At 31.8% G+C, this 17,214-nt stretch overlaps 1 protein-coding gene across 1 annotated transcript in view; it reads left to right on the top strand.

The window, feature by feature from the left end:
* The window catches only part of LOC109048073 (protein TANC1-like), a 164,643-nt gene that overhangs the window by 128,098 nt on the left and 19,331 nt on the right, over positions 1 to 17,214 (top strand). Inside the window, 9 exon segments of the mRNA XM_042764338.1 lie at positions 798 to 1,029; positions 5,602 to 5,768; positions 9,203 to 9,810; positions 13,527 to 13,635; positions 14,420 to 14,555; positions 16,863 to 16,888; positions 16,891 to 16,944; positions 16,946 to 16,996; positions 17,037 to 17,139. Of these exon segments, the coding sequence (XP_042620272.1) occupies positions 798 to 1,029; positions 5,602 to 5,768; positions 9,203 to 9,810; positions 13,527 to 13,635; positions 14,420 to 14,555; positions 16,863 to 16,888; positions 16,891 to 16,944; positions 16,946 to 16,996; positions 17,037 to 17,139 (1,486 nt within the window).

Genomic DNA, 17,214 nt, shown 5'->3' with positions numbered 1-17,214 from the left:
TCCTCATGTTTTTATCCGTTAAGCTGCTGAACTTTATCATTTATAACTCCAGGATGACTGGATGGCAGTGATGGGTCAGAAAAGCTCTGATTTGTGAGCTGCATTATTTATCAAGTGCAAACAGTGGCATGATATTGGGCTTCAGTGTTAGATCAACATGGATTGAGAGCAGCTCCTCAAGGGCTCACAGAACTCCTGCTGTTCTGTTATGAGCTTCAGTTCAGCAGCCAATAATGGCAGCCCTGTTATAAAAACCAAAAGTTTTAAAAAGAGCTTGATCTATCAACTACTGTGCCGCACTGCTTCTGACAGCAACCGTGTAGCCCAAAAATTATATTATATTACAACATTTTGGAAGTACAATATGGTACAAATGATGTTTCATGTTGATTTAAACATTACATAATTATTTTATTTTATTTTGTTTACTTGTTTGTAGGTGTTCTTTTCCGTCTTACTTGGACCGTGATAATTGCCAGATGTATTTACTGGGTTTTGTGTGTGTGTGTGTGCATATGATAAAATTTTAATATAATGAATATTTTGTGCAACGATGAAATATCATTCTCCTTTTTTAATTTGGTGAAAAACTGTGGGGAACATGCATTGTTTTTTTATTTTTTTTTCTCTTATTTAAAAAAGCCATTTCAGAGCAAATGCATGGAGTAAAAATGGCAATATATTGTATGTAATTGTATTTAAATTGCAGCAAATATTGCATGCTTGTAACTGTTGCATGATTCTGAATGTAAATGAGATGCATATGAGGTTCTTAAGGTCTCTGGTTCTCTCTGCAGGTGGTGGCGTATCATTACTGTCAGGCTGATAACACGTACACATGTCTGGTTCCTGAGTTGGTGCACAGTGTGGCTGCTCTCCTGTGCCGAGCGCATCAGCTGAACGCATACAGAGAGCTGCTGCTGAAAGAGCCGCACCTGCAGAGCATGCTCAGTCTGCGCTCCTGTGTGCAGGACCCCATGGCTGCCTTCCGCAGGGGCATCCTCCAGCCGCTCATCAACCTGCGCAAAGGTACACAAACCAACCCCACCTACCTGCTTCAAACAGGTTTCAGATAAGGTTATGAGAAGTGTTGATTTTGTTAACGAAAACTATGGCAAAGAATATTAGTTGAAATATTAGTTGCTTAAGATGAAAGAATACAGAAGAGCACTGATGATCTACAAACATCAGCAAACATGACGAAAGTGTAACAGAGCCAGTCTGTGTTCCTTCTCATAGTTGCTTGAGCTATTTGCTGCAGAAATCTGCCACCAAACCTTCTCAGTGACAAACGGAGATAATAATAAATCCAAACACAGATCTCGACTATTTTGTTTGCACTTGTGGCTGCCAAATAAATGCAGGTGTGCAACCTCTGTGCCACATTTGTTGTTTTAATAGAAAAACATGACTGTAATTAGGGATTATTGGAATTAATATTACAGGGTTTCTGCAGGTCTTAAAAGTGTTAATTCTCCCTTCTGCAAATTAAGGTCTTAAATTCATAGTCACGGCATTAAATGTTGCTTGCACTGCAAAAAATGTCTTCCTCAGTATTTGTCCAATACAAATATCTAAGCATCCGTAAAACAAAATACATTTACCTGAGATGCAAAATGAAGATTAAAGTCCAGTTTTCTGGGAAATTGAAAAACAAGGGCAAATGTCTGTCAAATGTCTGGGTTTGAAAACTTGTTTTCCCTTTGAATGAAGTAGATTTTTCTGAGCCCAATGCCAGATATTTGTCTTGTTTTGATCATAAATTTACTTCATTTTGTTCAATTTCTTAGAAAATAAGGCATATTATATAAAGTCATTTTCTCAGTGTGTCTTGATTCACTGGAAAACAAGACAATTTCTCACTCTTTTTCCCCATCAGTTGCACAATATTGTAAAGAAAACAATGTCTTCCAGACATTCCTTGCACGCATTTCACTCAGAAATACATAACATTTTGGAATTAAAATGGTTTGCAAATGTCATTTCTTGTTGATTTTAATTCCATAATTGAGTGATGAATGTGTTGGCGTCCGTTACAGTTCAGAGAAGGTTATGTGGACAGAAGGAGCATCATGGAATGAAGCGTTGTATTACACGGGACGGGTCAGATGTCATGTGTTTGATGTTCAGCAGATGGTCAGATTGTATGAATGGGGTGGATTTGCTTGCTTGTTGCTTTAAATGCAGAGAAATATGTTTTCCCACGACTGTTAGCTAATGCGCTCATGTACTGGCCCGCAATTAATTCTGAGAAATTAAATCGTTTCACTGAAATGAATGAAATCTTTTGAACTTCTAGAAATAATAAGGCTGTAGGGCTGACCATTCAGAAGCTGTTTCAGTTTGTAAAGAAAATCCTGGAAATGAATGATTTTCATGACATTTGTGATCCTGGAGCACAAAAGCAGTCTTAAGTCTCTGGGGTATATTTGTAGCAATAGCCAAAAATACATTGTATGGGTCAAAATTATAGATTTTTCTTTTTTATGCCAAAAATCATTAGGATATTAAGTAAAGATCATGTTCCATGAAGATATTTTGTAAATTTCCTACTGTAAATATATCAAAACTTAATTTTTGATTAGTAATATGCATTGCTAAGAACTTCATTTGGACAGCTTTAAAGATGATTTTCTCAATATTTAGATTTTTTGCACCCTCAGATTCCAGATTTTCAAATAGTTGCATTTCGACCAAATATTGTCCTCCTAACAAACCATACATCAAAGGAAAGATTATTTATCATCTTTCAGATGATGTATAAATCTCAATTTCGAAAAATTGACACTTAAGACTGGTTTTGTGGTGCAGGGTCACATATGATTTAGTTAATAGTTTGTCTGCATTCGCACAAAACACTCTGGTTTTACTGGAAGTGGAATCAGAATAGTTAAATTCTTTCTTAATTATTGACATCTCTCACGTGTTATGAAGAGGAATTAAAGCCTCTGTGTTTCCCTCTTGATTCTCTAAAGGGTTCTCCTGCATCATCCGTGCATTTCTTTTCAGGCTCTCTCTAAATCTCTGAGAACTCAAGGTCATTGTGGTTTGTTTTATGTGGCGGTCCAGTCTTTAGCTCAGCTCGATCGATATTTTATTGTAGAAGTGTGCGTTTCAGACGCAGATAAACAAACCCAGTGTTTGTATGATGGAAGTGGAAGATGCTTCGGATCAATACAGCCTCGAGAGGAGAGATGACAAACCTTGATGGAAACCATCTTCTTTATTTTACGTTTAATAAAAAATATTTTATTTATATATATATATTTATTTAAATGTATATCATTATTGATATTTATTTATATATTTACATACTCTCTCATATATTTATATATCAACATTAATGTATGTTTTCTTAACTTATTTTTATTTTTGTCTTGAGTTATTTTTTCTCCATTGGGATTTTTTGCCTTTTTATAAGCTTAAATCTAATTACACATATTATAATATATAGTAAAATAAAATAAAAAAACAGGAACCAATCTGCATCTCAATAAAGACATATTTTTATTTATTTTTATTTTATTTTTTATATTTTAATTTTAGTATTTTAAGAGAGAGTATAGAAAATGTATATCATTATTGATATTTATTTATGTATTTACATACTCTCTCATATATTTATATATCAACATACTAAATAATATAATAGAGTTGTGCTTATAACAAGGTAAAAGTAAAATTTCCAATAAATAAATATTTGTCTATTTATTTATTTGCAAAGCGCGATTTATAAAAGCAAAATTATCAAATATATAATTTATTGATTTATTCTTTAAAACCAAGTCTTAATATGTTATGCAATCTTGCTTCAAGTAAATTCATCTTGTTTTATGATTTTTTAGACTGGAAAATTTTCAATGTTACTGATAAAGAATTTTGTTGTATTTTTTTTCTGAATGTCCGCTACAGCCACGCAGTGTTGTATTGAAACCGACTGTCGGGGAAGTGCTTTAGCCGAAGCTCTCCGTCATGCCATGAAGAAGTCAGCGCAGAGATTTGTGGTGGAGCTTTAAAAGCAGAGATGCTTTATGGATGCTCCTCGGCCGTATTCCTCATTCAAATAATATTTCAAAGCTGAGGAAGTGCAGCTCTTGATGTGTTGCTCGCTGCAGAACTCTTTCTCTGTCTCTGTGTTATTCTGCTGCTCTGGGAAGTCGCTCAGATCTCGTGTGTAATGAATTATTAAAGTGACTCCTGACGGATCTGGAGGCCAAACAAAGACGTGCTTCATCTGAAGAGTTTAATTGTGAAGTGGACTGATCCGTGCTCCTCATGAAGTCTCCCGTTTATTCTGTTGCAGAGTGATTCATATCGTATGGATTCGTTCGATTAAGTTGTTTATTTAAGTCAGTCTGATCTGCATGGAAACTTCCTCATATTTTAGCACGAGCAGAATAAATATAATAAGCACATCAAGAGCTGGACTCTAGATTCATGTGTAAAGTAGCGTGAGAGATTTCAGTGGTACACCGGAGACTCATTAGTGCTGAAGCTCTTCTGCTCCCTCTCCACCTCTTTCCTGGCATTTGACCATTTATTAATGGATATTTTTACTAGACGAGCTGCATTTGAAGCTGCAGAAAAATATATACCTTTTAATTAATACTCAGAATGATTCTTTTGTTGACCATAAACTGCTACAGCTAGACTAATCAACTGTACAATTACTGTAGATTGAAAAATTGTTTTATTCTTATTATTATTATTATAGTAACACATGAACTGACATGGCCTGTATATTTTTACAGCATTTATTAATCTTCAGTAATGCTGAATAATAAAAAGTTAATGTTGCAGTAACTCACACAATGCGCAATTGTGACCATTGAGCACAAATCCAGTCTTAAGTGTAATTTTTTCAAAATTGAGATTTATACATCATCTGAAAGCTGAATAAATAATCTTTCCATTGATGTATGGTTTGTTATGATTTGACAATATTTGGCCGTTTTTTAACTATCTCGAAAATCTGGAATCTGAGAGTGCAAAAAAATCTTAATACTGAGAAAATCTCCTTTATAGTTGCCCAAATGAAGTGCTTAGCAATGCATATTACTAATCAAAAATTTAGTTTTGATATATTTACAGTAGGAAATTTACAAAATATCTTCATGGAACATGATCTTTACTTAATATCCTAATGATTTTTAGCATTAAAAAAAAAATCTATAATTTTGACCCATACAATGTATTTTTGGCTATTGCTACAAATATACCCCAGAGACTTAAGACTGCTTTTGTGCTCCAGAGTCACAATTTTTGTGTCTTTTGACCTTAAACATGTATTAGTAAATGTTGAGATTAATATTTGTAAATTAATCAACTAAAATTCAATTCTGTAGAAGTATTGTTCATTGCTAGTTCATTTTAGCCAATCTAAAATCTATTAGCAATATATTAGAGTTATACTCAACAAGAGTTTATAACATAATTAGTATATTAATATATTAGTTATACTCAAAAAAAAAAAAAAAGTTCTGCTTTGTCATGCTCAAGAACCAAAGTAAATCTGCTGTCTGAACACTTTGACAGTTTGTCATTAAGCATATAATCCTGATGACTGAAGTGTGTTTGAATGTATTTTATGTTGTTTATCAGAGAGGAAGATTGCAGAGGAAGATTGCATCATCTTGATTGATGGGCTGAACGAGGCGGAGTTTCACAAACCAGACTATGGTGACACCGTCGCCTCCTTCATCACCAAAATCATCTCCAAGTTCCCCAGCTGGCTCAAACTGATCGTCACTGTGAGAACAAGCCTTCAGGTGAGACGGCGATATATACTGTCTCTGAAGCTGCGGGTCATGACACATGAATCTGTTTAGAGCTGCAAAAACCAGTGTTAAACACACGTGATAATGCACCAAATCACATCAAGATAAATAATAGACTTAACTAGAGAAGAGAATCTAGTCCACTTAGAGCGATGGACAGATTGAGTGACACCCGCATCCTCAAAACATCCTAAACAACACTACACAAGATGGACAGTATGACAAATTAGATGACATTAAATACAGTTTTGACCGCAGTAAGGGTAAATATGGTTTGTGTGACCACAGTCAATTATTATTGAAACTGAATTTCAAGGGACTTTTTTTACTTGTCATATTTCACCCCAAAATCAAAAGAACTAGAAATGATGCATAAAACACACACACACACACACACACAATTTTATATTATATATTATTATATATTTTATTTTACATTAAAAATAGAATACTATTTATATATGTATGTTTCTTTTTTATATCATCTTTCACCCCAAAATCAAAAGAACTAGAAATGATGCATAAAATGTTTACATTACAAATGTATACAAATGTAAAAAAAAAAGTACTATTGTTATAAAAAATGGATATAAAAAGGTATTAAAATATAATGATAGATAGATAGAGATATTGTTTTGCATATCAGTCATATTTCTCCCCAAAATAAAACAAAATATAAAATAAATTAAATAAAAATATCTATATATATATATAGATACATACATATATATATACTATATATATATATACATACATATACATAAATAAATAAATAAAAAGTTTGGAAACATTACTATTTTTAATGTTTTTGAAAGAAGTTCTTCTGCTCATCAAGCCTGCATTTATTTAATCAAAAATACAAAAAAAAAAAAATGTAATATTGTGAAATATTATACAATTTAAAATAATGTGTTTTAAATTTAATTATACTTTAAATTATCATTTAGTTCTGTGATGCAAAGCTGAATTTTTAGGATCATTATCACATGATCCCTTTAGAAATCATTCTAATATGATGATTCATTATCAAAGTTGGAAACAGTTCTGCTGCTTAATGTTTTTTATTTTTTTGTGATAATTTTTTAGTTTTTTTTGATGATTTGATGGTTAATAAGTGGTTAAAAATAAATAAAATAACAAAAAAGAAGACGCTATGTTTTTTAAAATATAAATATTTTGTAATAACAATATACACTACTGGTCAGTAATTTGGGATCAGTAATTTTTTTTTTCTTTTTTTTTTTAATAATAAAATCAATACTTTTATTCAGCAAGGATGTGTTAAATTGATAAAAAGTGATTAGTAAAGAAAAATATATTATTATATAATATAATTTTTATTTTTAGAATTTTTATTTTTATTTTGAATAAATGCAGTTCTTTTTAACCTTTTATTCATCAAATATATTAGACAGCAGAACTGTTTCCATCACTCATAATAAATCAGAATATTAGAATGATTTCTAAATGATCATGTGATAGACTGGATGTTACATGTGATAATGGAGATGGAGCATTGTTTCTGAATATTAGTCTTTGCATCACAGGAATAAATTATTTTTTTTAAAGTATATTCAAATAGAAAAACTTTATTTTAAGTCTGTAGTAATATTTCACAATATTACAGTTTTTTCTGTATTTTTGATCAAATAAATGCAGGCTTGATGAGCAGAAGAGACTTCTTTCAAAAACATTAAAAATAGTAATGTTTCCAAACTTTTGACCTGTACTGTATATATATATATATATATTCTGCTTACTATTGTTAAGAGATGGTTATAAAAATGTATAAAAATGATATATATATATGTATATGTTTTATATAATTTTGGTATGAAATACAAGTTTTATATATATATATCTATATATATATCCATATATATATATATCTATATATATATATATATATATATATATGTATATATATACACACCACACACACACACGATTTTATAATATATATATATTATATATTTTATTTTACATTAAAAATAGAATACTATTTATATATGTATGTTGTACGTTATATTACTATTATTATATATAAAAAAGTTATACACACACGCACACACACACACACACACACACACACACACACACACACACACACACACACATATATATATATACTTAGTCTTTCTGCAGTATATAATAATTTCTTATTTTGTCTTCTGATTTGGTGGTGACATGTTTTTGTAACCCAGGCCAGAATATTTTTCTTGTCTGCTCAGATCAGGTTTGGTGTCATGTTCACCATCTCAGACTCTCTCCCCCTCATCTTGACACTTTGGGCAGGAGTATGTTGTAGCTCTAATAAGGCACATTGACCCCCCCACATGAGACGGTACGACAGCTAGACAGTAATCCAGACAGGAGGAGGAGAAAAGGAAAAGGGAGCGAATTCTAGTGAGAGAGAGAGAGACAGTGTTCATGTTGGCTGTGTTTTGACAGTTTGAAAGGTAGAGCTCGACTAGCAGAGCAGAATCATCTAGTGTTTGATATGTGTCAGACGACAGATTGGAGTGTGTGTGTGTGTGTGTGTGTGTGTGTGTGCAAGCGCAAATGTGTGTTTTTGTACTTATGAAAGCCTCCTAATGCGTTCTGCTTCAGCTGTCACTATAAGTGAGGAGAGCTAGTCTGGCGTTCTCGCTCAGTTGGACTTTACATTATTTTTCAGCCTTTTGACAATTTGTTATATATCTTGAGATTAATGCATTTACTCTAAAATGATTTAAAATGCAATTTTTTATATGCAGTCAGCGACTGTAGACTAGTCATTATAAATGTTTAAGAAGTACAATGCAGTAACAATCTACTGTAGTTCAAATATTTTCAAATATTTTATTTTAACTAAATAAAGACAACCAAGATTCATATTTAATCATTTTCATTCATGTGCACTGATATTAGAATACATATTAATAAAATTAATTAATAATTAATAAATTAATAAGTTATTATTATATGTATAAAAAAGTTATACACACACACATACACTACCGGTCAAAAGTTCAGGATCAGTAAGACTTGTAATATTTTTTAAAGAAGTCTCTTCTGCTCATCAAGGCTGCATTTATTTGTTCAAAAATACAGAAAAAACTGAAATCTTGCAAAATGTTATTACTATATAAAATAATGGTTTTATATTTTAATATCCTTTAAAATATAATTTATTTCTCTGATGTAAAGCTGAATTTCCATCAGCCATAGCTCCAGTATAAAGTGTCACATGAACCTTCAGAAATCATTCTTATATGCTAAAATTACAGCTTTCATGCGAGAAAAAAAATGAATTCTACTGAATTCGAAACTTCAGTCAGGAATCCACATTGTCCTCTTTAGAGAAAACCAGTAGGAAAAGTTTTGGATGTATTTCTCGACTGCAAGACAATTATTGACCCTTCATTCCCGTCTTGTCTTCACAGGAGATCACCAGTCTGCTGCCCTTCTCCAAGATCAGCCTGGACGAGTTCCCAGACAACAAGGAGATCGGGACGGACCTGAACGCCTACATCCAGCACCACATCAACAGCAGCCAGAACATCCTCAACAACATCTCCCTCAGCGGCAGAGCAGACCCCGTCATCGTGGGCAAAGTCAGCTCCCACCTCACCTCCCGCAGCCAGGGCTCGTACCTGTACCTCAAACTGACCCTTGACCTCTTTGAGAAGGGTCATCTGGTCATCAAGAGCGCCAGCTACAAGGTGGTGCCCATCTCTCTGTCCGAGCTCTACCTGCTGCAGTGCAACATGAAGTTCATGAGCAACTCTGCGTTCGAGCGCGCCGTGCCCGTTCTCAACGTGGCGCTGGCGTCCCTGCACCCCATGACGGACGAGCAGCTGTTTCAGGCGCTGAACGCGGGCAGCGAGCGAGGGGAGCTGCTGTGGGACGACTTCCAGCAGAGGATGGAGACGCTCTCGTGTTTCCTCGTCAAGCGCAGGGATAAGACGCGGATGTTCTGCCACCCGTCCTTCAGAGAGTGGCTGGTGTGGCGAGCGGATGGAGAGAGCTCTGACTTCCTGTGTGACCCCAGGTGAGCTTCAGTGCTGTCTTAGAAAGTGGAGGAAAAGACTGGATTGGATACGGTTTTCAACATCTTAATTGCAGTAATGTTGACGTTTTGTAACTTTATATTATATATGAATAATATAAACTAATAAATATGAAGTTATTATATTTTGATTATATATTGATTACATGTAAATATATATTTATTTAATATATATATTTTTTGTATTTCATTTCAATTTTAAAAATTTAAAATAACATATATAATATTTAATATTAAAGTAATATGTTGAAAAATTCACATATTCATATATGCCATAAAATTCTAGTAATGATAAATAGGACATAAAAAGGAACCATCGTCATTTCAAAAATAAATATTTTAATAATAATAATAATAATAATAATACAAATAGTAACACTAAAATAATAATAATAATAATATAAATAATAACTAACAAAATAGTAACACTAAAATAATAATAATAATAATATAAATAATAATTATAATAATATTTTATGATGATGATAATAATAATATTTTATATATATTTGTATATGTATATATATATATATATATATATATATATATTTTCACAGATTTTTGATTTTTTTGAATTTTTATTATTATATGATATATATATATATAAATATATATATATATATCATATAATAATAATATTTTATATATATATATATGAAGTATATATGAGTATATATATATATATATAGATATATATATATATATAATATCTATATATATAATATTATACAATTTATTATTAAAAAGTATGAATGTTTGTAAAAAAATAATAATAATAATTTAAGAGGAACCATCAGTTTATCATTTCAAACTGAAATACTTTTAATAGTAATAATGATGATGATGATGATAATAATAATATTGTTTTGATATATATCAATGATGGATTTATGGTTGTTTTTTGGATTTATTGTCATTATAGCCAAATAGATGAATCTAGTTAAATGATTGATGACTCTAGTTTTAAATTAAATGAACTGATTCTCATAAATGAATTAAACTAATGCTGTCTTTGTTACTGAGGTTAAATTGATATCTGTATTTATACTCATTATACTCATAAGTCTAATGACACAGTCTTTAGACAACTCAATGACCAGATAAAAAGCACATTAAAATTATTGCAGTCTTCACGATGCTGCTTAATTTTATATCACCTGCAAAATCATTGCAATTAGATTGTGAAAGCTGTAAGGACATTGCAGTTTAATAAAGAGCTAGTAGCTTGACTCTCTTACTGAGTGTTCAAGTCTCAAGATCAAATTCACCCCCCAAAAAGTTGAAAAATCATAAAAAAGCATTTTAATTTACTTCATATGTTTGACATTTATATGAGGATGTTGTTCTCTCTTATCTCTGTTCAGCTCCAGACACACTGTTGAATTTACTGACTTCATTAAAATAAGAGCAGGAGTTTCCTGATTGGACACAGACAGATCGTGTGTGTGTGTGTGTGTGTGTGTGTGTGTGTGTGTGTGTGTGTGTGTGTGTGTCTTCACAGTCAGCTAATGAAATATCATGATCTGCTTGAGGAGATGATGAAAGCCAGTGCTGATTTTATATGCCTGTGCAACATCCAGTTTCCTCTCGTTTAATTACTTTGAAATATATTGCTTGTCCAGCTTTGATAATAGACAGAAGGAGGTGAAACAAACATATAAAAAAGTCTTCCTTGAAAAAAGAAATGTATTTTTCAAGAAAACAAGATTTATTTTTAAACTTTTAAGATTTTTGTACTGCAACCTTTTTTTCATTACATTTATTCAACCTTTTTGTCATTAAATTTTTATTTTTATCATTTTTTTTTTACATTTTTTATGTATATATTTTTACTTCATTTTAATAATTTTTTTTTATATTTTTTTTTTAATTATTTTTTTGTATTTTTTTTTTTTATGTTTGTGTATAATGTTATTGATTAAGTTTATTGTTATAGTTTATTTTTATATTTATATTTATATGTATATAATTATTTACTATATGTATAAATAATATATATTATAGAATGCATAAATCAGTGCATATAGTCAAAAAGAGGTGAATCTTACAAAAACAAGTCACCCTTTTTTAAGACACCCTTGTCAAAATTTTTAAATAAAAATATTTGCAAGAAAACAATGCAGTTTTTAAAAACATTAAGATTTTTGCGTTTCAGTGTTTTATTATTTTATTTATTATTATTATTATTTATTTTTTTACATTTTAAATATCTTTATTTTTTGTTTATTTATTTACTGGTCATTACCATTAAATTAGCATTACAATAATTTTTACTTAATTATTCTATTATTATAATTATAAAATATTTATTATAATTTGTATTATATAATGCATATATATATATATATATATATATATATATATATATATATATATATATATAATACTTATTATATATATATATATATATATATAATACATATACTATATATTATATTATTACAATAATTACATAGTGTTAATTATACTGTTACAATTATATATGCACGTACACACACACACACACACACACACACCACACACACACACACATATATATATGCACATTTTAGATACAGTATATGTGTGTGTGTGCACATTTTTACTTAAATAATAGTTTACTGTATGCAAATACAGTAATATATATATATATATATATATAATATATATATAATATATATATATATAGCGATATATACTATATATATATACGTATACTATATTATATATATCTTATATATATATATATATATATATATATATGTGTGTGTGTACATTATGCACATTATATATGTAATTTTTTGTGTTATGGTAAAGAAACATCCTGTTGCTGCAGGAAAATGTCAAACCAGAATAAGTAACTGCACTCATTACTCATTCTCTAGAGATGCTGATCAGCTGTGGTGATCTTAGACTCCAGTTTTAGTTGTAATTGGGATTCTGTTCCTCTCCTGTTCTCATTGCGGTGTGTCCGAGCGCTCTGATTGGTCCATCGGTGTCCTATTGATGACTCACCTCCCTGAACCCTCTCCCGGTCCAGACTAGAAAAGTTGGCTTTGAAAAAGAGGGACTTCTGAAAAGTTCCCTGCCTTGTTATTCGGCTGCTGAATGAGGGGGAAAAGAAAGGCGACGGATTGAGTTTAATGTAGAGGAGATGCAGTGCTGATCAAAGCCAGCTGCATTCATGCGTGGCCTTTTAATGAAGCTCGGTTAATTAACACCAGCGAGAGCCTATTCCACTCTTCTCCTGTGTTTTACGGGGGCGCCGTTCCAGACGGGCCAAGCCACGCCAACACAGAGACGCTTTCAGCGCCTTGCATCAAATACTACATTATACAGAGCTTTAGTCAGAGGTTTACCTCACGAGAAGCTCGTTTGATCTCAGAGATGAAAAGATTTGACCCTTAATCACATGCGACGGATCCTTCATTAAAAGAAATCTGAATTTATAAAGGCAGAAATTAACATGAAAAGTGAACCTGATGTTAAAAACCACAACTTTTGTTAAGAGTCTCATATTTTAAAAGCATACAGGCCTTTCCAGTTCACCCTTCTGCTGTCAGCGAGGACATGAATGAGAATAATTGCTAGATTAAATTGCTAAAAGTCCTCAGGAGTGAGCAGATGATATGAAGGGAGGAGTGTTTCTGCAGTCAGCTGTTGTGTCTCAGTGCTGTTTCTCGTCTTCTTCCTTCATAAATGCACGTGTTTCTCTGCAGGAGTGGACATGCACTGATGGCCTTCATGTTGTCGAGGCAGGAGGGAAAGTTAAACAGGCAGCAGACGATGGAGTTGGGTCACCACATCCTCAAAGCACACATCTTCAAGGTATCTGATGCATCTGTCTGGAGAGATCTATGCGTACAGCTAAAAAAGTATAATAAAATATTAATAAAGCAGTTGAAAAATTAGGAGCACATATTTTTTTAGAGATAATAGCATTAATGTGCCACAATGTAACAAAGAAACAGAGCTTATCAGTTCAATTCAGGAACACATTAATTAACACCATTGAGAATAATCATGACAAAGCTGATCAACTTCTGATCAACCATATTTAATATACTAGTTATAATTTAATAGCTAATTTGAAAGGCAGAAAATATAACTATAATTTAAAAACAAACCATTTCTAACTTAATAAAATAAAATAGTATTTATAGTAATAATGCAAATGATTTTAGTACTTGTATTTATAGTATTATTGTTATTTTTTATTAACTTAAATTATGCACATTTAACAAATCAATAAAGAAATGTAGCTGTAATTCTGTTGTGCTATAAATATTTACAATATTTTTACGACACAAATTTATAGTACTAAAAATTTTTGGCTGCCTTATTTTGTGTTTTCACTCATTAAATCAAGAGATTTTTTCTTGGCTGAAAACAGCTACAGGTTTCTAAACGAGTCTCATTACAAGAGGGTTGTTGCATTTTAAAATGCACGTTATGAATTAACTCACAACAGTTGCAGAGATGGCGTTTTTATTTATTTATGTCTATATGCATTTATGTATTTCAATTATAATACAAATGCATACATCTATGTTATGCATTTTATATTTATGATATAATAAAGGTAATACTGTATGTGTGTGCTTCTTTGCAGGGTCTGAGTAAGAAGACCGGTGTGTCGTCCAGTGTTCTTCAGGCCTTATGGATCCAGCTGTGGTGCACTGATGGTCTTCTGTCTGCTGCTTTGGCCTCTCTTAGGAACCTCTACCCCCAACCAATGTCCAAGGTCAGTCCGTCGTCTTTGCTTCATGTGGATGTGCTTCAGATGTTTATCCTCATTCATTTTCTCCATAGAAATTTCAAAATGTTACTCTTTTAATGCATTTAGACTGTCTGTAGCTGTCTTCCTCAAATGAAACCTAGTGTTGATGCATAACTGTAGAGAGCCAATTAGAATGCAGCATTTGCCACTGATCTTTGACCCCTACGATGAGTCCTGTTCCTCGTTGAATGACATGACATTTATAATGAGATGTCATCATTAGGACTGCAGAAGTCCGGCGTTCAGCTCTGTTGCCGTTGAGACACATCACTTCATTTATTCAGTAATATGTGTAAATCACAGACGTGAATGGATTCCAGTGACTTCCTGTTTTTAATGAACGGTGTTATGATTATGTCTGTACTGATCAAACTTTGAAATCCGTCGTTAACGGTCAGATTAGTGAGGCATGTCTTCACTCCATTGGTCTGATGTGAAGATTAGAAAAAGACCACAGATAAACGCTGGAAAGCAGACTCTGCATTAATAATTATCAACGCCTTTTAGATTTAGTGTTAATTTAATAATCTAAAGGTCAAGATGATTTTATTTTCCTCCTCATCTATTAACATTCATAATGTCTCACAATGACAGATGCAGTGAACGTGATGTTTTTCTTTATCCCTTTTTTCAGTCTTTCTCTATTGTTCTTGTTGGCTGTCATGTTATTGGATGAATCTCTTAAAAACACCATCCAGTTCACAAATATAATTAAATAAGACATTTTTTTAATTGATTTGACTTCAACATTAACAGAAAAAATAAATAAAGTATTTAAATGACTATATATATATATATATATATATATATATATATATATAATATAATAATATATATATATATATATAGTCATTTATTTAATTAATTTAATATATCATTTCACTCCAAAATCAATAGAAAACAAATAAGGAAAATAATAAAGTAGATTCATTTTATATAAATATATATATATTATATATATATATATAGTATATATATATTATATATATATATATATATATATATATATAGTTATTTATTTATTTGTTGTTTTGTTTAATTTATCATTTCACTCCAAAATCAATGCAGATTAATTTTATATATATATATATAAAACAATAAAAAATATAACAAATATTAGTGTTTCTTATTTATTTATTTTCTTATTTGTTTTCAATTGATTTTGGAGTGAAATTATAAATTAAAATCAAACAAAACAAATAAATAATCTCTATATATATATATCTATATCTCTATAATATATATAATATATATATATATTATATATATATATATATATATATATATATAAAATTTCTTTTTTTTTCTGTTAATTTTTAAGTTAAATAAGTTAGTTTAAAAAATTCTTATATATAAAAGACAGTAAGTAGTCAGTTTTTTGTGAGTTTTTATTTTATTTTAATTTTTAATCTCCGGACCTGGTCCTTGATAAGCAGCAATGGATGAATGGATTTTTTATTTTTAATCTCCGGACCTGGTCCTTGATAAGCAGCAATGGATGAATGGATTTTTTATTTATTTTTTGCATGTTTGGTGTTGTACCCGGGTGTTTTCACTTTCCACTAACAGTTAACAGTTTTCTCTCCTCTCAGAGTAAACAAGTCGTCCTTGAGCTCTTTAAATTGCTCTCAGTGACTGTTAGTCGAGTTTGGTTCTGTGATTGCTGCATGCAGCTGTATTTTCTATTTATCTTTCGCCTCTTCTCTCTCTCTCTCTCTCTCTCTCTCTCTCTCTCTCTTCCTCAAGGTGGTATCTAAACATTCTCATGTGGTTTTGGTAAATAAAACAAATTTCCTTTCCAGGCGTTCTCGGGCCTCTGGGGCGCGCATCGGCGAGCCGCCGTGCTGTGGATTAAACACTTTGTTATTCATACGGGCTTATCAAAAGCAGAATCCAGGTGGATTATGACTGGGGACAACAATGTGCCTGCCGACGCGCCGAAGCACTTAAGAGCCTTGCAATTGAATGGATCAGGCTTTGACATGTGATCAGCATGCTTTACCAATCAGCAGTTTGTTCTTAGTGAACTTTAAACACAGGATGAGGCATTGTTTTACAAAGAAAGACACAATATGAGAGCTGGAGGAAGATAAACGACAACTGACAGCTCGAAATGCTGCAGATCACTCTCTATTTTAGGAATTTGGTTGAAGAAGCTGAAAGCAAACCTTGTGAATGATGTCTCGAGTTAGGAATTTGGTTGAAGAAGCTGAAAGCAAACCTTGTGAATGATGTCTCGAGTTTAGACGGTCTCGGTTATCTGTCTGTAGGTGAGTTCGTCTGCTGATGCTGGGTGGATTGTCGCGAATGTCAACTACCGCACCAGAGGTGTTTATAACAACGCCCCCCGGGTCTACCTGTGTCCCGTCTCACGGGGCCATCTAGGAAATGGTCAGCCTGCTCGCTGGAGTCCGAGATAGAAAACGTGGACGTGGCTGGTTTCAGCGAGAAAACGGTCATGACAGAGAACGGCATGAGTGCTTTGTGTTACTCAGCAGCGGCTGGTCATCTGGAGCTGGTCAGCCTTCTCTGTAAGAGAGGAGCCAAGGTCAGTTTTTTTTTTGTGTATTTTTGTTTTTTATTTTTGTTAGATGTCGGTTTATATATTTTTTATTTATATTTTTATA

The sequence above is a fragment of the Cyprinus carpio genome, chromosome A9, assembly GCF_018340385.1.
Source record: "Cyprinus carpio isolate SPL01 chromosome A9, ASM1834038v1, whole genome shotgun sequence".
Classification (NCBI taxonomy): domain Eukaryota; kingdom Metazoa; phylum Chordata; class Actinopteri; order Cypriniformes; family Cyprinidae; genus Cyprinus; species Cyprinus carpio.
This window is presented reverse-complemented; position numbering and strand designations above follow the sequence as displayed.